This window comes from Peromyscus leucopus, chromosome 9, assembly GCF_004664715.2.
Source record: "Peromyscus leucopus breed LL Stock chromosome 9, UCI_PerLeu_2.1, whole genome shotgun sequence".
NCBI lineage: Eukaryota > Metazoa > Chordata > Mammalia > Rodentia > Cricetidae > Peromyscus > Peromyscus leucopus.
In genome coordinates this window covers 58,074,054-58,098,281 of record NC_051070.1, presented here as the reverse complement: position 1 = coordinate 58,098,281, position 24,228 = coordinate 58,074,054, and the positions used below count along the sequence as shown (strand labels likewise).

Sequence of the window (24,228 nt, the reverse complement as noted above, 5' to 3'; positions counted from 1 at the left end):
GAAGACGTCTCCTGTGGGACTGAGGCAGGAATTTAAGCTACTTGTGTGCCCTGCACACCCCCAAGATGCTCATGAAGCCTGCGCTGGTCTTAAAGAGGCTGTGAGCCCGGACATAGGAAAAGCCCTGTGCGGCATCCAAACAAGCCATACACAGGAGCGAGCGCAGAGGGAGGGAGACCTACAGAAACCGAAGACAGAGGCAGCAGGGTGACGGGCGGCTGTGGTGAAAGTGTGTGTGCACAAGGAACTTTCCAGAGACACTCAGAAATCATACAGACATTCAACCAGTGAGCAGGAAGAGAAAAATCAGCAAGTGAAGGGTACCGAAATTAGAACTGAGACTGGGAAACGAGATGACCAAACTATGTAAGCAAGATGATGAAGTGACGTGGAGAAAAGGTGTAAGGTCATTCATGGAAAGCTCAGAACAGGCAACCCTGGTCCTGGGACAGAAACAGGGCAGACTAACTCGGGGCAGACGAGGCCTTCCAGTGTCCCGCCTCAGTGCAGGCTCACACTAACGTGTCCGCACAGGAGAACGAAGCGAGGCGGGCGTTTCTACCCTCTCACAAGTGAGACAGTTCAAAAGAGACATTTAAGAGTAAGCTGCAATGTGTAGGGTCCACACGCAGAGACACAGCCCCATCGGCCCGGCCTCTTCACTCCACCCACCCACGGCTCCACCAACTCTCACCGAAGGCACAACCCCACACCACACACTTGCATCATAGAATCACGGTTTTCACCGGAGCAGTGGTTTCTTTACATTTTTGCTTGTAATTATGCGCACAGATGTGTGTCTGTCTGTGTGTGGGTGTGCCCATGAGTGCAGCGCTTGCAGAGTCCAGAAGACAGGAACTGGAGTTAGAGGAGGGCGGGAGCCCCCCAACGTGCATGCTGGGAACTGAACTGGGACACAAAGAAGCTGTGACCACCGCCTCACAGCAGGGACCAGCAACACTGTTTCGATATGCGCGGCGGCTACCATAAGGCTGGTATAGGAAGATTCCTTTCGGTAACAGAGCAGTTAATGCATCCACCCTTGGCAGCCGCAGCCGGCTTCAGAGGTGAAGGAGAGACAGGAGTGAAGCTGCCCCATCCCTCACACCCCACAAGTCCCATGGCCTCGGTGCGAGGCCCTGCCTTACAGCCTACCACCGGTTATCTAAGGGGTGTCCTTGTGCACTTTACAGGAATGTTCTGAGGAAGAGTGAAATGCGCGTGCATACGCCTTCCACAGGTAACGGGCCTACCTTGATGGGGGGCTTCCGTGTGATGTGGGAGACCAGGAAGTTCATAGCAATATCCTCACAGTTGATGTACTCATCCACCATGTCTCGGATGGCCTGGGGCATCACATAAGAATACAGGTAGGCATAATACTGTCAGGGAAGAAAGGACCATAATACTGTTAGACGTTCTTTCACTTCCAGCAAAAATATGCATGACTCTAGGGGGTGCTGGGACCCGTGTGGGAAGGTGCCCAGGAGGTAGGCACAGTGGGGACTCACTATTGGAATTTAGGGACTGAAGAGCAGGAATGATGAGCATTTTGCTATGCAGATCTTCACTGTGAGAACATCTCATGTATCAGTGCATCTTTACAGTCTACAAGAAAGTACCAAATGGAAGGTAGTACCCTCACAGAAGCTGGTTCAAAGGGTTGAGGACCTGGCAAAGGCATTCTGTGAGGGGCAGTAGAAATGACTTGCTCATCTCAGAACAGGGATTCTGTGGTGCTGGGAATGGAACCCAAGCCCCTGGAACACTAGGGCAGTGCCCACCACCTCCAGAACAGGGATTCTTCAGAGCGTATATGCCGGCATCACTCAGAAGAAATGGGATACAGGGCTGGGGTAATGACTCAGTGGCTAAAAGCGCTGGCTTTGCAAAGCTAAGAACTCGAGTTTGGCGGCCCAGAACCCACATAAATGCCAGATGGGTGTGGTAGCCCGCCTGTAATTACAGCCTGGGAAGGTGGAGGCAGAGGACCTCCAGAGCAAGCTGGCTACCAAGACCAGACATATTGCAAGCTCTGGGGTTCACTGAGACCCTGCCTCAATGAAGAAGGTAGAAGATGATCAGGGATGACCCCGACATCAACCTTGAGCCTGCACAGAGACATGCAAACAAATCCTATGTGCATACCACACACACACACACACACACACATCTGGAAGAAAATAACAATTTAAATTTTTAAAAAATAAATGCAGTGTGAGCCTGTGTGGCATTTTAAATGTCCTTATAACCACGATCTTAAAACTCAAAAACAGCCGGGTAGTGGTGGCGCACACCTTTAATCCCAGCACTCGGGAGGCAGAGGCAGGTGGATCTCTGTGAGTTCGAGGCCAGCCTGGTCTACAAAGCGAGTTCCAGGAAAGACGCAAAGCTACACAGAGAAACGCTGTCTTGGAAAAAAAAAAAAAAAAAAACCTCGAAAACAACTGGATTGTCACTTAGCAGCAGAGCACTATGCACACTCCAGTTTAGGTTTGATCCTGAGTAGCCCCGCAAAAGAAAAAGGCAGTGGTGGTGCATGCCTTTAGTTCCAGCACTTGGGAGGCAGAGGTGGGCAGATCTCCGAATTCGGGTTGAGGCCACCCTGGTCTACATAGTGAGTTCCAGGACAGCCAAGGCTATGTAAAGAGACCCTGTGTCCAAAAAAAAGAAGAAAAAGAAAAAGGAAAGTAGAATACCTTCATTGCCCCCCATTATCCAAAACGACTGCATTTCAACAAGTAAACATAAAAATCTAAGATATTGTATAATTTCTCTCATGCAGGTTTTCAGACTTTGGTGTTCTTTATATGTCCCACACACTGCAGCTCTGACCAGACACCCATTGAAATCCCAGAAGCCACAAGAAGCCAATGGATATGTTGCAGATCAGAAGAAATGTAGGGAAAGGAGAGCAAGCAGAGTAACAGAGAGCTAACAGTGCAGGAGAGGCGTGACAGGCCGAAGGGACCTGCGCTGCAGGTCCTGAGCGAGTCGACACCCTAATGTGAAAACACCTCTGGGCAGAAGTGGCAGAGCCCTGGACAGAGGCCCACAGTGAACCTTGTACACTGGCAAGCAGTCTGAGCCAGAAGAGTGCCAGGCTCCGGCCTGACTGAGCCACATCTGGGGTGGCCGTGCTGGAAGGAGACTTGGATATCCTACAGGTCTTTTGGTCTAGTGCCCTCAGCTGTCCACAGTGAGAGCCAATGATCTACGGGCAGTCCTCGTGGTCCGCGGGCAGTCCTGGTCCTGACTTTCAGTTACTGTATGCATGGTTTGGTTTGGTTTTGTCTTAAGGAGATGGGGTCTCACTGTACAACCTAGCCTAGCCTCCTACTTCGCTACAGACCACTGGGATTCCGGGCGTGGGCCACCATGCTCGGCTTGCTTCTCTAAGCACATCACTCAGTTTCCTCAAAGGCAGGAATCGCTGGCCCCTGGCCCAGAAGGGTCACAGGAGCAGAAAGGCTGGTGTGAAGGCCGCATCCGCTCTCACACGAGCTCACCCTTGCTAAGCGCAGAGCTCCGAACCCAGCACCTGCTCACCTTGTGAAAGAAGGCAGCGCCTGTCAGCACCATGGACAGCTCACAGGAGTAGTTGGAGTTGTAGAGCCAGGACTGGTGAGGGATGTCCCACGCATGGTACCGGCCGGGGAAACCCACAATTCGATCACGCGCCTCTCTCCACACCCTTGAAAACACACACACTTAAAATAAGAGCTCTCATCCGGCCTGTTTTGACCCTTAGACTTTTGCATTTTTTCCTTTTATTTCAGTTTCTTCTTTTTTTCCTTCCTTTTTAAAAAACATCAGACAAGCAAATCAGATTAAAAACTACACAGTGTCGCCGGGGCGGTGGTGGCGCAGGCCTTTAATCCCAGCACTGGGGAGGCAGAGGCAGGAGGATCTCTGTGAGTTCGAGGCCAGCCTGGTCTCCAAAGCGAGTTCCAAGAAAGGCGCAAAGCTACACAGAGAAACCCTGTCTCGAAAAACCAAACCAAAAAAACCAAAAAAAAAAACCAAAAAAAACTACACAGTGTCATCAATAATATCTGATTATCAACCCACAAGTGTCTCTCCAGTGTCTAGTGGGAAGGGCAAGTAGTAGGACATGCAGAAGGTGACAATCTGCTAAGAAGTGGGAGACACCAATTCCTGTTTAATTCTTTAAATTCTTTAAAGGTTTTTTTTTTTTTTTTTGTTTTTTGTTTTTTGTTTTTTTTTTTTTTTTTTTTTTTTTTTTTTGGTTTTTTCGAGACAGAATTTCTCTGTGTAGCTTTGCACCTTTCCTGGAGCTCACTTGGTAGCCCAGGCTGGCCTCGAACTCACAGAGATCTGCCTGGCTCTGCCTCCTGAGTGCTGGGATCAAAGGCGTGCACCGCCGCCACCCGGCTTAAAGGTTTGTTTTTAATGAACTTGACACCTTAGTTCCACAGAACATGTACGTAATTTCTCTACCCTGAGTTTCTTTCTGTTCTTCCTGCTCCAGAAGGCACATGGGAGAAGCACTCAGATACCACAGGCAATCACTGTGGTGAGGAGATTTCCTAAACTGAGCAGGGCCTAGGGAGAAACCACTGTGTAAAGCTGTCCACAGACCATCAAATGGGGGCATCTGTTAAATGCAAAAAAAAAAAAAAAAAAAAAAAAAAAAGAGAGAGACAGAACTGAGCCCAGCTTTGAAAAATCTGAAAGAAACGTGTGTGTGCATGCATGTGTGCATGTGTGTGTTCATGATGTACATGTAGAGGTCAGGGAGCAGCTTTGTGGAATTGGTGCTACCTTTACGTGGGGTCCCGGATCAAATTCAGGTCACTAGGCTTAGCAGACAAGCACCTTTACCTGCTGCTGAGCCATCCTGCTGGCCCAGGAGAAACGTTGATATCATCCCCAAACCTCTGGCTAAGTCAAACCCATCAGTTGGCAGTTTCGCTGGCTGAAATTGGAGCTGGCAGCTACTAAAAGGCCTCAGAGACTGCAGTGCCTGAGAACTCCTGAGCCGCTTCAGGGCATTTCGCTCCCTGAAACAGAGTTGCGATCTAACAACTTCCACCACAAAACAGGGCCTTACAAGGGTTCCTTTTTCAAACGACGGCAGTTCTTATTGTGGCAGAATACCGTCTTCATCTTTCTGAAGGGTCTACTCTCCAGTGGCATTAGAGACACACCAGCTGTGACACTGTCACCAGCACCCGCCTCCAGGACTGCCAACCCTCCTGCAACGGAAATCTAAGCTGCTGCTTGTCCTCCTCGGCCTGGCCCGCACTGCCTTACGGTGCCTATGAACAGGACTTCCAGCTGCCACCCTGTGTGAGGGAAGCACACAGCAGCGCTCTGCTGTTTGGTTACCAGTGAGTCTGCTTCCAACACAAAAGCTCCACACAAAGGGAGCAGCAGAGGGAAGGGACAGGGAGGCACAGAAGCCGGGCCTGGTACACGCCCAACAGGGAGCCAACAACTATAGTATAAAGACCTCAACAACTTCAACAACAAATATGGGCAAAGGAAGAATGCTCAATAAACGCATGAAAAACTGTCCAGCACCCTTCGTTACCAGGAAAATGCAATCAAAATTACCTTGAGAGTTCTCGTCACCCAGTAAGAATGGCTGTCACCAAGGAAACAAACAAATTCTAGGAAGGAGGTGTGGACACACAGGGCTGACACACAGGCAGGGGTCCAGCCACTTGGAAAATCGGTGTGGAGGCCCCCACCGAGATAAAGTACAACCTCTACCAAAAAGAATCCAGGTCAGCTTCCTACGGGGACACGTTTACTGTGGTATTCCACAGTGGCCCGGGTGCCCATCCATTCATAAGTCGATAAAAACAGGGTGGCACACAGACACAGGTCCAAAGAATGAAATCATGGCCCTTTCAGGAACATGGATGGAGCTGAAGGTCACCGTGTGGTGTGAAACAAGCTGGACTCAGGCAGACAAATGTTTTCTAGCATGTGCAGAAGCTAAGGAGGAAAGGCCATGAAATTAGAAGTAAACGGGAAAAGGAGGAGGAATAGAAAAGGACGAGTACGCAAATTACAACCTATGGAGGCACAGAGATGTCACAATCAAGTCCACAGCCTCATACAACTGAAATAAGCTAAAAAAAAAACCTAAACAGGGCACACTGTGTCTTCCACGCTGTGTCCCCCTGCCCTGCCTACAGATGTTGATTGGGATCTACCCCTAGAGACAATGTGCCAGTTCAGTTCTTCAGGGCTAAACCGCACATTCAAAATGACTGTTAGGGGGTACACTGAAAGGAACTCCCCACTTTCTCACCGTTCAGAAAAGGTCAAAAAGCCGCAGGTGACAAAGGAGGCCGCCACCTTCAGCCTCTGTGAGTTCAAACTCCTCAGAGCTGGGACTCCTTATCTCAGTCATCCTTGGGAGGGAACCTCGGAGTGACTGAAGCTCTCCTCACACCTCATGGTGGCATCCACAGCTCCCAGCCTGTCATGCCACCACCAACACCTGCAGTGGCAAAGACCATTCCTGGAGCTCGTCTAGGCTTTTCTCCTTTCCTGACAGGGAGAGCAACAGCTGTTGATGACCATGGACAACAGCCCAGGCAGCAGGACATTCCTTTTTCAATCTCAGCTAGCAAACAGACTTGCTTCAGTAATCCACCACAGATTGGGAGGGGGAGGGGGAGGGGGGAGGCACACTGTCTGTCAGAAGTAAAGATGCTATTTCTGTCACCTGTCACTTCTGTGGCCTCAGAAGCAAAAGGAAGCCTATGATCCAGGTGGGTCGGAGTACAGAGGAACTCCAAGGCAGTGGACTCCTGTGCTTCTCACAGTGAACTGGCCAAGATAAACTACCTTTTCCCCAGTTTATATGGACTAAAACTGACAAAATACAGTAAAAATGGTTTTGTAAATGCTACTAAAACAGAAAGTGAACAGATAAATTAGAATTCATCAACATTTAAAACGTTGTGCTTCAAAGAACGCCACAAGGAAATGCAAGGACTCTCCCTGAGGGGAGTCTCTGCTCACCTCTGACATGCAACACGTACACACTTGTATCCAGAATAAAGAACGCTGATAACTCAGCAACAGAGATAGATAATCTGCGGTGGCCATTCTTGGTGGCCGATATGATTACATCTGGAATTAACCAAAATCCACAAATGGAGGGGCACACCTGTGAGGGATTTTTGCTTAATATGAAGCGGGAAGATCCACTTCTGATCTGAATCTTAAAGACACACCTTTAATCCAGATTTTTTGAGCAGGGAAACCCCACCTCTAACCCAGACCACACCTTCTGCAGGCAGCCTATATTAGGACCTGGAAGAAGGAAGCTTTGCTCGTGCGTGCTGGCTCTCTCCTCGCTAGCAAGTCCATTCCTTCACTGGCATTAGAGCCTACTTCTTTGGGATTCCAGTGTCTACTGAATCGTGACTGAACTACTGGATTCTTGGACCTTCTGTTGATAGGTAGCCATTGTTGGACTAGCTGGACCACAGTCTGTAAGTCATTCTAATAAATCCCCTTTCTATACATACAGGAATTCATTCCATAAATTATGTTTCTCTGGAGAATGCTGACAAAAATTGGCAAAATATCTGAATAGTCTGAATCAACATTTCTCCAATAAAGGCATACAAATGGTCAACTAATTCATAAACACTTGAAAAGATGCCTATAGCACAAATCTTAAAAGGTCTTATTAATAATAATAATAAATAAAAAAACTCAGGAGGTATTGGGGTGAATTCTGAAGATCAGAGAAGCAGAACAAGCCACAGCCAACCTTGCCAATTCCTCAGCTGATCTTGTTTCTTCAAACTGGAAGCCTCTGAGTCCTCATCCGAATGGATCTCAGCTGAACTGCTGCTAAAAGCCTAAAAGCTTAAAAACCCTAGTTCCTGGTGTTCACACCTTATATACCTTTTTGCTTCCTGCCATCACTTCCTGGGATTAAAAAGGTGTGTGTCACCATGCCTGGCTGTTTCCAGTGTGGCTTTGAACTCACAGAGATACACACACACATACATACATACACACACACACACACACACACACACACACACACACACACACACCCTTGATGTGCACACACACAAATCTATCTTGAACTACACTAATTCACAGCCACTTAGGGCAGCCATAAAATAAAAAAGTATGCATAAGCATTGACAAGGATATAGGTAAATAAAGTGGCGTGCTCACTAACTGCTGGATGTAAAATGGTGCAGCTACTTTGAAAAGCCATTTAGCAGGTCCTCAAAACATCTATGCTCTGGCCAGTCACCCCACAGCTAGCTATGTACCCCAGAAATGTTCCTGTCCAGACAATGCACATGAACGGGGGCACAGTATAGCACTGTGCTTCACTGCCAAGCAGTAGAGACCCAAATGTCCATTTGTACAATTAAGAAAGACAACCCAGGCCTGGTGGTATGTACCCTTAATCCCTGCACTCAGGAGGCAGAGGCAAGCTAATCTCTGAGTTCAAGACCAACCAGGTCTACATTGCAAGTTTCAGGACAACCAGAGCTACATAGTGAGGAGCCCTCCCCCACGCCGGCTTTTTAAAATGATTTATGTGCATTGATTAGTGTTTTGCCTGCATGTATGTCTGAGAGTGTCAGATCCCCTGGAACTGGAGCTAGAGACAGTTGTGAGCTGCCGTGTGGGTGCAGGGACTTGAACCCAAGTCTTAACCATTGAGCCATCTCTCCAGCCAGCCCCGAGATCCTGTCTTTAAATAAATAAAAGAGGAAAGAAAATGTGGCACACCCACACAAAGGGAATGAAGCGCTGTTGCAGCTAAGAGACAGATGGCCCTAGAAAAATAAGGCAGAGTGGAGAAGCCAGCCACAGGAGGCCACTTATGTCCACAATAGGAAACTCTTCAGAGTCGTGATGTTTAGTGATTGCTTAGGACTTACCGGGCTGGAAGATGACAGAGGGTGGTCGATGCATACTGTTTCTTTTGGTGATAATGTTTTTCTAAAATGGACTGTGGTAACTGTATAGAAATCTACCCAACTCTATACCTGGATGTGTGAATGGGACTGTACATAAATTATGTTCAATAAATGTCACTGAAAACTTAATTTCAAGCAAATGTTCACCCTTGGGTGTTACCACTGAGGCAAGTCTAAAGCAGCACTCCAACTAACCCATTAATTCACATACATTGTTCTCTGGGATGGAACAGGAATTAATGATATATTTCCCACAGTGACCCTTGGGTGCCACAGTAAATGCTCACTCCTTAAAAGGGTTCGAAATGCTCAGTGAGGTGTTTTACTGACCTGAGCCCACACACCAGTGATAGCCCACTCAGAACCCCCAATCCACTTCATTCCTTACAGGCAGTGTGCCTCACTAGGCCACCTGAGCCCCCAGAGCAGCTGGACGATGAATCTGAGAGAGCACCCCCGCACAACAGGGAGGGAGAGTTACAGAGGCCTGCAAATCATCAGCCACCCGCCACTGCTCACGCTTTGCTCGCTAGTCTCTCAACTCCCGCCTAGAGGTCACATATACAAACTACAACTTCCACCGCCGCCGGGCCCCAGGGCTGCCGGCTCCCTCCGTTCGTTCATTCATTCGATGAGACACAGCCCTGGGTTGTGTATGTGACTGCTCTGACCTCACGAGGGGACTCATCCCTGGATGGATTTCTAATGTGATGGCTTTATTGGGAGATGGTGGGGTCCTAGTTGGAAGGGCAAGCCCACTGGGGGCATGTCTCTGGGGGACCCTGCCCTGGGCCCTTCCCATAGTCATCCATGCTCTGCTTCCTGTCTGCCGTGACAGAGAACCTCCTCGGCACACGCTCTCCTTGCTATGCGGCTGTGTCCGTGTGCGTGGGGCCGAGCACCCACGGAAGGAGCCGAGCACCCACGGAAGGAGCCGAGCACCCACGGAAGGGGCCGAGCACCACGGAAGGAGCCGAGCACCCACGGAAGAAGCCGAGCACCACGGAAGGAGCCGAGCACCCACAGAAGGAGCCGAGCACCCACTGACAGGATGCTTCAGACCCCGAGTCCCATCAGTCTCCCCTGCGCCGCTTCTGTCAGATACGTCGTCAGAGCAGAAATTAACCGGGATTCTCCGGCAGTCCCCAGCACGCGGCATGCACTTAACAGATGGTAGTGTCACCACCACCACCGCTCCACCTCCTTCTCCTGCCCCCTTTTCCTGTCGGACCCTTGTTCTCCACCCCACTTACATCTTGGGGACCAATACTCGGGCACTGTTCTATTCCTCAAAAAACACTCCTTTGTTGCTCCACCCTTCCTTTAACACAAACCTCTATTCTCAGCAAAGAAGGTCATGTTTAAGGACGACAGACCTGCAGGTCGGAGAGAGGCAGGGAACCCCGGCCCAGCTAATACAGACTCCCATCTCCCTGGCCCCAGAAGAAGAGCCTCCTGGGATCAGAGGAGCCCCAGAGAGGATCAGTAAGAGTCAGGCAAACCACTGAGACCCGGGACCAACCCCACCCTCCGATGCCCTGACAGCCTCCTAGGGTTCCTCCTCTGCTGTTCAATTGGTTTTTATCACTTTCACACTCAAGTGTTTGAAAGTCTGTCCCTCACCGAAACCCAAACATGATTTCATCATGGCGGAGGTGAGCATCGTCATCAATAGACAGTATGGCCTCTGTCTCAATCTCATTCCAGGGCAAGAATCGATTGTTCAAACTGTTCTTCTCAGTGCGGACAACCTGAAATGAGAGAGAGAAAAACACGAGAAATCAATGCTACATTAAAGAATTCTCAAAGTGACTTTAGTCCAAATCTTACTAACAAACTGGCCTGGTGGCCGGCTACTTGCTTGTGACATTAGCACGTGCCTCTCAATGAAGCTGCCTCCCACTGAAGAGGATCTCACACTCACCGTCAGTCATTCATGACTTTCTCATGAAACACACACTGAGGATTATTTTAGACCAAGTCTAGATTAAACATGTTTCCCAAGAGAACACAAAGTGGCAACACACTAAGCCCAGGTCCGCGCTCGAACCCACCCAACTGCTCACAAACTTTAAAACGACCCTGAGAAACACTTTCGAGTTTACCTCATTTCTGGACACACACACACACACACACACACACACACACACAATTTTAAAGCCTTTGGGAAATAAACCTTTTGAGAAAAGTGTTATCGGTTCACCTCTGTGGAGTCCACCCACAATGTTGACATCTACAGGGATCACTATGCATACAAAGCCTTTCCTTTCTTCGCTAGGTATGTGTGCACAGGGTTGATTTGTTTTGATGATCAGGGAGGCATCTGTGCCGGGTCTTCCGAGGAAGAGTAATTTTGGTAGAAGGATGGAGAGAAGATGTTTTCAGCCAGGCCTTGGCTGACATCACGGGTATGTAGACTTCCAGACCTGGGATACACTTGATACGTGGTATCAGGAGGAGGTTATCCTCAGTGCAGGGCAGAAGGTGGTGGAAGTGAGATGACCATTCTGGCTATCTGAAGCCCCGTGTGATCCTCTTTGCTTTCTTAGAGTAAAATGATGCTTCCTCATTAGTTGGACTATAAGTTCCTAATAGCTAAGGAACCTGCAGTTTGAATGGGATGTCCCCACAGGTCTGATTCCCGGCTGGCAGTTGTCTGAGAAGTTTGGGAGGTGTGTTTGGCTAGAGGAAGTGTGTCACTGTCTCGTACTTTAAGTGTTTAGACTTGAAGGGTATGGTGGTGCACGCCTTCAATCCCAGCACTCGGGAGGCAGAGGCAGGCGGATCTCTGTTGCTGGAGGGCTTCTCTCCAGGTTCCACCAAACCCCGCAGTCCCACAATCCACGTATAAAATAATCACTCAGACGCTTATAATACTTATAAACTGTATGGCCGTGGCAGGCAGGAAGGAGGAGTGGGGGACACTGCAGCCACCGCCAGGACAAGCAGCATGTAAAGACGCCGGTAAGCCACCAGCCACGTGGCAAGGTATAGATTTATAAAAATGGGTTAATTTATGATATAAGAACAGTTAGCAAGAAGCCTGCCATGGCCATACAGTTTGTAAGCAATATAAGTCTCTGTGTTTACTTGGTTGGGTCTGAGCGGCTGTGGGACTGGTGGGTGACAAAGATTTGTCCTGACTGTGGGCAAGGCAGGAAAACTCTAGCTACAGATCTCTGAGTTCAAGGCCAGCCTGACCTACAAAATGAGTTCCAGGACAGCCAAGGGTTTTACAGAGAAACCCTGTCTTGAGAAACCACATTAAAAAAAAGTTTAGACTTGAGCCATTTTGAGTTCACTCTGCTTCCTGCTTGTGGACCAGTCTGTGATCGCTCAGCCTCTCCCCGGCTGCCATGCCTGCTCCTGTCTTGCTTCCCTGCCATGACAGACTCTTGTTCCTCTGGAACCACAAAGCCCAAGTAAACCCTTCATTCTGTAAGCTGCCTTGGCCATACTGTTTATCACAGCAACAGAAAAGGAAGTACTGCAAACAAAGGGAATTGTCAAAGTACCAACAGGGACATCACTGGGACTTGCTCCCAGCCATGCCAAAGGTGGACTGTTGACCTGAGGGGAGGGTGAAGGGAGTTCTGTGTGGACACTGCTGTCAGTTCTGGAGAGGACGCTGCTTTGCACATCTGCATATCTGGGAGATGGTCTTTGAGTCAGGATCAGCTGACAACCCAGCTCTTCACTTTCCCAGTCTCTTCTTGTCTACTAAACTGCTGCTTACTTTGCAAATGTCTTCCAACCAAAGCCACTGTGGAAAATGTATCATTAATTCCTGTTGCGTCACAGAAAATGACGTCAATCACAAATGTACATGAACTGACAGATTAGCTGGAGGCTGCTTTAGACAGGCCCCAGCAACACAAAGAAGGATCCTAACTACACTACTCCAGATGTCAGAGCCCAGCAACAGACTCGGAAATCCGCCTTGCCCTGAGCATATTTAATCATTTAAAACACAACAACAACAAAGCAGCCCGGTTTGTAGCCAGGTTCAGTGGAAACAGAACAAAGAGGCCAGGCTCTGGGTCAGGAAACAGACGGCTATTCAACAGGCAGAGACTGTCCAACTGGGTTACAGAAAAGCAAAGAGAGACTCAGGGAGGGAGAACACAACACTCGCCTAGACTAGGACATCCTGGATTGGGTCCTCAGTCACATCAACGTGGACACACACAGCCAGGAGGGAACCCACCACTGCCTTACATTTCAGCAGCCTTTGTTCCCCAGGGAGCGGGAAGGTGGCCAGAAGTGGCAGGTCCCAAACGCAAGTTTAGTGATGTAAAATCCCATCCATGTTAAGATGTTATCAGGTAAGATCATGTGACCACCTGAGAGGACGGAACAGGATGACTATTCACTAACCAACTAACCCATCATTCATTCACTTTGCTAACGTACCTTGCATCCACTCACAGCACTGTAGTTCAGCCAGTCCTGCAGAATACAGCCCCTTCTCAGTCCCAAAAGATACACACACAGAAATCTGATTCTTCAAGCTGTTCTTTAGGACTATCAGTTCTCTAAATTAATCTCCAGCAGGATTATCTACACAGCCTGAGCACTTGGTAGGACGCCAAGCCTAGCTGCCAGGACACTGCCTGGGCTATTGGAAATAGACAACCAAGCCACGAGCCACAGATGCACTTTCCCAGAGCCCCAGGAGATGGCGCTGCACGGGTGCAAAGAAAGCTATGGAGCCTATCTGAAAGCAGAGCAATCCAGTCAACCTCTGATAGTGTGAGCCTGGGGATCCCTCTGTTGAATCACTACAACACCGTGTTGTCTGCAGAAGCTGGGGTCAATTACCCGGCAAACAGCCAATCTGAGCCCAAAAACAAGAACAAGGGAAACTGAGGTGCGGAGGGTGGTCTGGGGCCCAGAGCGCAGACAGAAGGATTCATCTGTAAACGGCAGTTCACAGGGAGCTCCTTGTTCTCCCTTCCCCACCCCACCTGAGACAGGGTCTCTCTACATTGTCCTGGAACTCACCATGTGGACCAGGCTGGCCTCAAACTTGCAGAGCTTGACCTGCCTCACCTCCCGAATGCTGGGATTAGAGGTGTGTGCTATCAACACCTCACTCCCTCCTATTCCTTAAAAGACCTGAGCCGGGCAGACCACAAAGCTGGCACTGCGACAGTAAACAAGAGCTGACCCGGATTCACAAGCAGGCTTGTGCATAAAAGTTCACCAAGTCCATCCCTGGGATGTCGGTCAAGAAGAAAGGGGGAAGTTCTGACTCAGAAGCTGAAGGGGGAGGTTTCACCTTTAACATGGGAGGCAGGAGCAGGAGGAATGTAAATTCAAGGCTACCTAGCAAGTCCGAGGCCAGCCAGCAGGCCAGCCAGCAGGCCACGTGAGACCCTGCCTCAAAACCCAGCCGATTCTGGCTCCAGCACTACAGTGCTTCCTCACTAGACCGCTGCTCAGCAACTCCCCACTGTCTGCCTGGGCAACCAAACCCTGACAGAAAGACCCAGTCGTTCCTCAAGCCATGTGCGTACAGATGAGCACTGGCCTCTAGCAAATGGAAAACAGGCAACCAGAAGAACTTAGGAACACTCCCACTTCTGTTGATGTTTGGTTTCAATTACAACAGTAATCCCCCACCCCAACCCCCCCCCCGGGGGGAAAAAAAAAAAAAAAAAAAAACCTGGCTGTTTCCTCACGTTGTGCCAGGAAGGTGTGTTCCAGACTTTGTGTTTACACCTGGGTAACTCCGAAGACTACCTAAGTTACCGCTTTAATCACGAGGCTGGCACTGAGCAGGAGCCCTAGCACATAGATAGTGCCAGCCCAGAAACGCCCGGCCCAGAAATGCCCGGCACAGAAATGCCCGGCCCAGAAACGCCCGGCCCGTGTCATACAAATGTGTGGATAACTAAGTGGGTAAAGGCGAATGGGAACAAGCCAGCCCTGCCGTTTCCGGAATATGGAATAAGATTTGACAAATTTACAGATCGAACACTCAACATAATAAATAATACTAAAGAACGATAATGAGGTTAATTAGGAGACCCCTTAGTATTTGTTCTAATTTTTTTTCTTCTCGCTATGTTGTTCAGGCAGGCCTTGAACTCAACACGTAGTCCAGTCTGGCCCTCAACTTGTAGTCCCTCTGCCCCCACCTCCCGACACTGCTGGGATCCCTTGTATGTGCCACCACATTTGACTTCTAATCTTGCTTTCCAAAGCAAAGAAAAACAAACAAACAAACAAACAACAACCCTACTGACCTACATCAGTTGGTAGCAAGTTGGAGCAAGTCTCGGTAACATCTGCCTGTTTCACACAGCGCACTCCCGGGTCATCTGATAGCATCCCTCACAGAAGTCTCGACTCCTCCATCACCTCTCTTCTCAACCCAGAGCAGTGGGCCAGGCCGGCACTCCCACTCCAAGCCTTACCCTGGCACCGCACTTGACAGCTGTCTTTACGTCATTAAGCTTACACTGGCTCAGCCCAGCCTAACGGCCTCCAGCCTCCAATGTCGCATGCACAGCGCATTTCTGCAGCCAGCCTCATCTCAGCCATCATACAGAGGAGAGGCGGAAAGAGCAACTGCTTCCTCTGACTTACAGCAAACCCCCTCGTGTCTCTAACAGGTGAGCACCAACATCAAAGACCTTGAGGCCATGGGGGCACTGGCCTGCTCACTCACTCACATGGGAACAAATGGGAGGAGCCAAAAGGAAGAAAAGCAGGGGGTGGGAGTGAAGAGTAACCAACTGTGAACTAGTTTTCATTCATCACTTTAACTGAGGCTAATGCGGCACAAAAAACGGCACGTCTCACCTTATGAGACAAGTCTGTTTGAACTTTTAAGAGCCGTGCCGACGAGCCCTAGTGAAAGAGCACAAATTAGAGGGTTGGCCTCCAGGGAGACGATGCACACAAAGACCACACACAGCACCGAGAGAACGCTGAGCAGTCAGCGAGCTGGGCTTGGTGTGCATCTCTAGCCCGGTATGCAGAAGACGGGGGCAGGAGGAACACAAACTCAGGACCAGCCTGGGTTACAAGTGGCAAGTTCCAGCCCTAACAGGAAGCCTCTGCTTTCCAACCAGTAATACTGCTCAGAGTCACTGCATCCTCAGACTAGCTTGCTGCATGCTTTACACATAGCTGTTCTACAGTTTCAACTTTAGGCACTATATATTTATTCCGTTTACTCATAAGCAATCTTATGCCTTTCCAGGAGATTTGGGCTTGGTACAAAAGAAAGGCTATGCATTAAATTACAGCTGGAAATCCTAACACCTTCTTCTACTTTGAGAAGCATTATCAACAGAGCCCTCGATGGCCCTGACACCTGCCTCCACCATGAGGGTCAGCCATTCCAACTGCTGCTCTAAATACCTGCCTCCCTCAAGCAGGAAAAGCACAGTCAAAATATTCAGCCAACTAGACTGAAATCCTCTAACTTGAAACTCTTTCTTTTTAAAATAACTAGGAAAGACTGCGTGCTACTACAGACAGTGTGTTCGAACGGCCCATTTGGAGAGTTTCTGGCACTTCTAGCTAGATATCGTATTACTGCAATGGGCTGCCCAGAAATCACAGGGGACCAACTCATTTCCCACCAGATTAAAGAAAAGATTAGTTCTGGCAAGTTCTCTGCTGGATTACAGTCACCGCTTACTGGAAGTAGGAAGCCGTGTGAGGAAATGTGTCTCACACAAAACAGCACACTTTAGAACAACTCAACAACACCGTCTCGGCCACTGCTCGACTGCTGTAAAAAGACACCGTGACCAAAGCAACTGTTATCAGAGAGAGCGTTGAACTGGGAACTGCTTAAAGTTGCCCAGGGCTAAAGCCATTAGCGTCGAGGTGGAGAGCATGGTGGCGTGCAGGCAGGCATGGTGCTGGAGAAGGAGCTGAGAGTTACATCCTGATCCACAGGCGGAGAACAAGACACTGGGCCGGGTGTGGGCTCTGAAACCTCAAAGTCCAACCCTGAGACACACCGCCTCCAAAAAGGCTTCACTCCTAAATCCTTCCCAAACAGTTCATCAACTGGGGGCTAAGCATGCAAATGTATAAACCTACGGGGCCGTTCTCCTTCACAGCGCCACAGCCTGTCACTAAAAAGACCGAGGGAAAATGCAAACTTTACTTGGGGAAGTCGCTCAGAGAAACCTCCCCATTTACAGAACATCCACTTGTTTTTTTAACCACATCATGCCACTGCTGCTCTGAAAACACCGCAAAGGTGGCCGGGCATGCTGCGCACGCCTTTAACCCCAGCACTCTAAGGCAGAGGCAGGTGGATCTCTGTGAGTTCAAGGCCAGCCTGGGCTACAGAGTGAGTTCCAGGACAGCCAGAGCAAACTATAGTGAGACATGTCGAAAAAAAAAAAAAAAAGAACAAAAGAAAACCTTCTAAAAGGATGACTTTTCCAATAACATAAACTTTTAAAAATTGGACTAGATCCAGACCCCTTTCTAGACAAATCATCCCAAAAAAACTCTGAATTTTCTCAAGCAAGCATCTAGTAATGCACAGTCCACTAGACCTTTAGTCCTCCTTTGTTGCTTTCTCTAGAGTAATCACAGTGCAGCCAAGTGCTTGGTAGTCTTAGGACAAAAGAAATGGAGCGAGTCTCTCTCCCAGATGGCTAAGTGTAGTACTGTAGGCAGACATGCAGAGTCCTGAGAAACCACACTCTATCCTACACACTAATGTGTCCCCTGGACCCGGGACTCAGACACAGCAAAGCGTTAGTGCAGCTGGCAAAATACTCTAGAAAAGAAGGTTCAAAGTCTTCAACTCTCAAATATCAAAAACCCCAATGCCAGCCTTCCAGAAGCTTCCACTGTACCCTGGGAGACGACCTGTGTCATTCCCCAGTCCTTTTGGGGGCACTGAAATGGAAGGTTCTGGACTGGACCACACTTGAGCACAGTTCCTGTTACTCCTCGGTCCTGGCGAGAGCTGGAGAAGGGAGATGGAGAGAGACTAAACACAGTGCCTACCGGGCCCTGAGAGCTTCCCCTGACTCCTCTCATCAACATGGAAGATGCCCGAAGGGTAACGGAGGGAGGGAGCTTTGTGAACCTGCATGGCTCCAGCATCAGTTTCTATTGTGGAGGCACCAGGGAGTCTTAGGACATGCTGGGCAGTAATGGAACCAGCAAAGCCTGAAAGGCAGCAAGCAGAACCTTCACAGGGAAAGGAACCTGTAAGGGTTTATAAATAAATAGATAAACGCGCTATACCAGCATGTAAAAGGCCCTGGGCTCAATCCCCAGCACCAGGAGCAAGCGTGTGTGTGTGTGTGTGTGTGTGTGTGTGTGTGTGTGTGTGTGTGTACACAAGTATATTCACCTCTGTTACTAGTGAGGGAGCGAAACTGATAAAAGCTAGAAAAGGCACTTAAGAGGGTGGTACTAGTCCGCGCAGTAAAACGTACTGCCCATTTCTATTACCATGATGGGGACACCAATGTCTGGCCACAAAAGGTCCTCCGAGGGCAGCTTGGGGGAGTTCCACACCACCACTACCTTGTTCAGGTAGGGGAGGCCGTTGAGCCTCTCCAGGGAGTTCATGAGCACTTCCTCCCGCTCATAGGTCAGCATCACCACTGTGAACTGCTCCCTCGGGACATTGCCTCCAAGGGCTGCCTGGAACTCCTTGCCAGAGCCCCCAGCCCCGCCACCGATGGGCCGAAATCCAGTCCCCGAGCCCAGGAATTTGGCCTCAGAGGGCAGCACAGGGTCAAAGGGTGTGTGGGGGAAAAGATGGAAAGGCCCGGGTGCAGAGTTCCAGCTGCGGTAACAGTCCGTAACAGTCAGAGTAAAGTTCCGGAGGTATTTAGGTGAGGCATAGGGCGGTTCTGTCTCTACCGGCCCCAGGTCCAGGTCCCCATTGTCAGCCATGTTGGGGTCAGTTCCTGCGGCTTTTCCTGACCGATGGGGGATCTCAGCTGCTACCTCTTCCCGGATGGGAGCAGCTGGGATCTGGATGCGCGTCCTAATCATGGCCAGCACGGTGTTAAAAATACTGTCAGCAGTGGAGAAGTAGGTCTCCCAGAGAAAGCGGCCTTGCCGCCTCATGGCCAACAGATCACTGTCCGAAAGGCTGCGTAACAGGAAGTGAACCTCCGTAACTCGCGGCTTGGGCACCACCAGGGCGGCCTCGTTCCACTCCAGCATGTCATGGTACGGGAGCTGCACCTGCTCCCCCAGAACAACCGGCACGGCTCCCACTTCCAGGGCTTCGAAGAGCCGTGTTGCGCACCCAGATGAAATAACCAAGTGCGGGTCCCCGGGGGTGATGATGAGGGCGAAGGTGGAGAGTTTCAGTAACTCTAGGCGGTCTTCCCGCTCCCCACAGAGCGCCCACTCGGTGGGCAGGCTGGCCTTCGGCTGGTTTTTGCAGGTAAATTCCACCAGCACCTGATCTAGCTTGCTGTCCTGGACAGCCTTCAGGGTGGCAATGATCCGGTCATCATAGTCAGCGGGCGGGTCGCCCTCCATCTCTTCCTCAAAGGACCGGGCCTCCTGAAGGCTAGACCTCAGGGACTCAATCTTCTCCCCCTGGAAAGTGAAGAGATATTTCCGCTTCACTGGCACCTGCGGGGGGATCTCCATGAAGTTGGGTTCTGACATGGCATGGACAAGCGGAGACACAACCAAATCGAAGCCAGGCCTGTACTGGGCAGCGTAGAACGTGGACTGGGCCACCATGGCCCGGCCCGTACTGACGTTGTACAGTAAATTCTGTGTGTCCGACTTCCGGGACAGGTTGATGATGACATGGTTGTGCCCATCCGTCCTCCAGTGCGGCAGAGAATACAGCTGCTTCTCGAGGTCGGCGGGCCGCAGCACGGCGGGCTCCTGCATTTCCCCCACCAACACCACGTACAGGCAGGCAATGGCTGCGTTCTCTGTCACGTAGACATTGGCTCTCGCCGTAGCCTGAAAAGCCTGCTTGACCAGAGGGTCCAGGTAGCTCCCAAAGGCAAACTGGTCACTGTCATAGACATAGACAGGAAAGCCAGAGGTCAGGGGACAGCGGGAGTAATCAAAGCAGTTGTGTAGCCGGCAGCCCCGAGTGACCTTGGGGGGCGGGAGGCCAGCATCATCCTTCTCGGGGAGCAGTCGGATGGGCAGGGACAGTTTGGGCTGGTTCTGGGCCATCAGCTCCTTGTAGGAGTGCTCCGTCTGGCTGATGACGTTCTTGAGCTGCAGCAGGTCCTGCTTGGCATTCTCTATGCTCTTCTTACAGGCTTCAATCTTGAGGTTCAGCTTGGCGATTTCACTGTTCAGCTCTTGCCGCTTGGCTTCCAGCTGGAGCAGCTCTTCGCTCACAGACTCACGGATCCGACAAAGATCTAGAACGTGTTTGACCTCACAGAGCTCGTTGCCAGCCCGAGGCCCAAAGATGCGCTTGCCGGCTTCATCCGCCTCGTCTAGAGTGGTGAGGTAATAGTGAGCGATGAGGGGGAAGAAGACCAGGATGATGAAGAGGGTAAAACTCAGCCACGTCAGCCGGATGCGGTTGGACCAGCGCAGCATACAGGTCTGACCACCGTTCCCCGCTCCCCCATTCCGCAGCATGGTATAGCCTGTCATGAGTTCTCCGTGGCTCTTGCCCACTCTGATCACGTTGGATCACTCGCCATAACCATGAGTCTGTTTGTCAAAACTCAACCTCTTTCTCACTCACAAGTTCCTGGAAGAGTCAGTGTGCTCCCTGCACAAGGCACCAGATAAAATGGAAATTTCATTTTCCTCAGCTGTGACTCAGAAGGTCTCGAACCCTAGTCAGGCAGATCCGAAGTACTGGCTGTTGTCATCAGATAGAAAAAGGTACCACATGGCTGATGGGATGAAAAGGAAGAGATCCATGGTGTTGAAATCCAGGGAGAAGGCCCCGGGCTCGGAGGGACCGTTTTAACTGCCATAGCATCTGTTCCTTGGCTTTGCTGCCCAGCCAGTGTGCATAGCTTCTATTCAAGTTATGCAGTGACAGGTAAAAAGAGCTGGCAGTTGGAAAGGCCAGCCCTGTCCTCCACGCCACTACCAACAATCAGGCCTGCAAAGGAAGGAGAATCTTGTCAGTCTTGAGAAGATTATATTCAAAGCTCCATTCCCATCCCACAGGCCAGGCCCTGCACAGTGGTTACTACCTGAGACCTGGGCACCTCAGGAGATGAGGGGAAGCAACGTCCATCTAACCTTGGTCCTCGCCTGACATGAAAGTCTCCTTGTGAACTGCTCAACACAAACAGCCCTGAGAAGCTCAATTTGTTAAATTTAGACTTGAAAAGCGTTGAGGGCTCTTTGAACTTCACCAGGAATAGATAAAAGGTATTCCCCAGTTTGTTCTATTTACCTCCCATTAGCAGACATCAGGCACTCCTTAAAATAGAAACAGTGACTTGGCCTTTCAGAGAGAACAGTATACTTAGAAATGAGAGGCATCGTCCTTCACCCTTCAGGGATGGACCTGCTGTCGGCCCTCATAGTCAGTGACCTAATCTTGCAAAATGGAGATGAGTGCATGCAGAGAACAAGGCATTATCGTGCTATGACATGAAGTAGAGACTCTGCACTCTGACCCAGCACCCCAGTCCCCTCACCAGCTCTACAAGCCCAACATATAGGAGCTGCCTACCTACCTTCCCTTCAAACTGGCATACCCAGAAGTCAAGTCATACTGCTCTGTGCCAAGGGAGGGTGTATGTAGGTAGCACTCGGGCTGAGGCAGGAGCATCTTGAGTTCAAGGCCAGCTTGGGCTACACAGTGAGACCCTGCTTCACAAAAGAAAACAAAAGTGTAGGTGGCTACAATGCACTCTTGACACATCGGACATATGTCAAGAAGAATTGCCTAGCATGTGTAATAACCCTTGACCTCATCAAACTCTGCAGAGTCTAAGAGACAGTCTAAGGCATACACAGCTGCAGAGCATCTGCCTATCTTGTCAAATCTGTGAATTCAATGCCCGGAATGGGGATGGGAAGAGTCCACCACAGCAGGCGCACATCTGCAAGGCAGTGCACTGTCTCACAGAGGCTCACCCCAGCCCCCATCTCTGCTCCAGGTGTGCAGCTGTTAAAGTCTGATAAGGTCTTTTCTACTCTTAGGTTAAGACAAAACGTTGACGACAGTTTGACTAAGGTTTACGGAGAACAATTGATAAGGATGACAGAGCAAAACAAAAATCTACCCTTGAAATACTAAACTTGGAAATTCTAAACTTGATACACAGGGGCTGAGACAATGGCTCAGCAGCTAAGAGAGCCTCCAGCTCTGGCAGAGGATCCACGCTTGGTTTGCAGCACTCACATGGGGTGACTCCCAACCGCCTGCAACTCCAGCTCCCAGGCAAGCAAAGCCTCTGGCCTCCACAAGTACCCACACTTGTGTGCACAGATCCGCACACAAAACACCTAATTTAAAAATAAAAATAAATCTTTAGGGCCGGGTGGTAGCACACACCTTTAATACTAGCATTCATGAGGCAGAGGCAGGCAAAGCTCTCTGACCTTGAAACTATCCTGGTCCATACAGTGAGTTTTAGGCTAGATAGGGCTATATCGTGAGACCCTGTCTCAAAAAATAAAAATGAAAACAAATCTTCAAACTCAGATAAATAACATCAAGTCAAACATCCCACATCAAGACCTGCATTTCTTGTTTGTTTTGAAGACAGAGATTCACTATGTGGCCCTGGCTGTCCTAGAACTCGCTCTGTAGACCAGGCTGGCCTCAGACTCAGAGATCCACCTGCCTCTGCCTCCTGAGTGCTGGGATTAAAGGCGTGCACCACTATGCCCGACTCATGATCCCAACTTCCAAAGCACCCACAATTATCCTTGTACTTAAATGTTTGTGCTCCTGTTGTAATGCTGAGTAAATAAGAACCGAACAGAGAAGACAAGAAAGAATCCAGGCCCTGCAGCCAGTGCCTTCCCTGCTCACCTTACTCGGTTCTTCCTTTCTCTGCTTTATGTTGTAGCATTATGCTTCAATACACGATTCTTGAAATAGTTGACAGCAGAACTTGCTCTCCTGATTTAAAGAGAAAATAGAAAGTGACTGTTAAGGACTTTCTTTAGTCTTTCTGAAAGGGCTTCCCTTGCAGATTCAGCGGTCACAGAGCAGACTACCAGGCAGAGCTCTTCGGAGTGCGCAGGTACTACCCTGACAAACACCAAGACAATGGGGAATTTTTTCACAGGTGAACTACTTGGGCAGTTGTTGCTTGCTGACGTGCTGGAGAGTGTAAAGCAGACTGCTATAAAAGGTGGGCAGTACACAAGGACTTTCAGAGGCTTGCACTGAGCTCTTTGTAGGTGAGATGATGTTTACTCCTAGAACAGAGTTCAGGACAAACAGGAGGCAGGTGATGAGCATCTGGAGGCATAAATGAACCAGCAGCAGCATGAGCCAGGTGTGCTGCCACACCTGCCGTCCCACACAGAAGAAGCAAAGGCAGGAGAACCTCGGGTTCCACGCATCTGGACAACAGTACTCCCAGTGCGCCCAACATACAAGCAGAGTTGACAATGGAAACAAATGTTGGAACGGAAACCAACAAACATTTCTAAAGAATTTCATCCACTAAGTTCTATCTCATCCACCAGCATGAGCCAAACGAGCAATCAATGGCCAATGGCGTGGACTCTGCCTCCTAAACATCGACTTACAGTTTTCTAGCAAAAAAGAAGAGAAACACTTGAACTTTCTTCTGTTACTCTCTCATCCAGAAGTAAATGCCAGCACAGTGATCTCCAGCGGTTCTCAGTGCAAATACACAGTGCATCTTCCTTATCCTCGCCCACCAGGGCCCTCGTGCCTGCCTGCCGACTTCCCCATCCCTGCCTGCCCCGCCCCACCCTACACTGCAAACTCGTCACTTTCCCCCCCTTGGGGATGCTGTGTGGCCTCTCACAGCACTGCCCCCAATACGCAGTTTAGCCATCACCCCACCTCCACACCCCTGCCCCCCGCCCTCCACCCCCCCACCCCCGCTCATTCAAACTGAGCTACACTGCCCCCTTTCGGATCAGCCACACCACGTTCTGTACTACCTGAGCACCCCATCCCTGCTGGTCTCTGAAATATGCTGCTTCTCCTGGTTAACTCTCACGCCTCAGGCCCACTCTCTTGGTGTTCTCACTTTAGAGTGCCTTTCTTAGCCCCTGACACTTTCCGGCATTAACCTACTGACTTTCTCTTTGTCTTCTTTCTCCTTCCTCCTCTCCCCTTCTCCTTTCCCCCGCCTTCCCTCCTCCTTTCCTTCCCCCCCTT

The 24,228-nt window shown here is 49.9% G+C and overlaps 1 protein-coding gene across 5 annotated transcripts in view; it reads right to left on the bottom strand.

Moving 5' to 3' along the window:
* Extl3 (exostosin like glycosyltransferase 3) overlaps positions 1-24,228 on the bottom strand; it is a 92,363-nt gene that overhangs the window by 3,844 nt on the left and 64,291 nt on the right. For 4 of the 5 annotated variants that reach the window (XR_005092166.1, XM_028889987.2, XM_028889984.2 and 1 more), the window contains exons 2-6: positions 22,897-22,986; positions 18,393-21,003; positions 10,569-10,696; positions 3,550-3,694; positions 1,254-1,382 (exon numbers count right to left, since the gene is read on the bottom strand). Coding sequence is in view for 4 of the 5 variants with exons in the window: in XM_028889987.2 (XP_028745820.1) it covers positions 1,254-1,382; positions 3,550-3,694; positions 10,569-10,696; positions 18,393-20,540 (2,550 nt within the window). In the remaining variant the exon portion in view is untranslated. The remainder of the gene's footprint in view (positions 1-1,253; positions 1,383-3,549; positions 3,695-10,568; positions 10,697-18,392; positions 21,004-22,896; positions 22,987-24,228) is intronic. The other variant, XM_028889988.2, reaches the window with a different exon arrangement.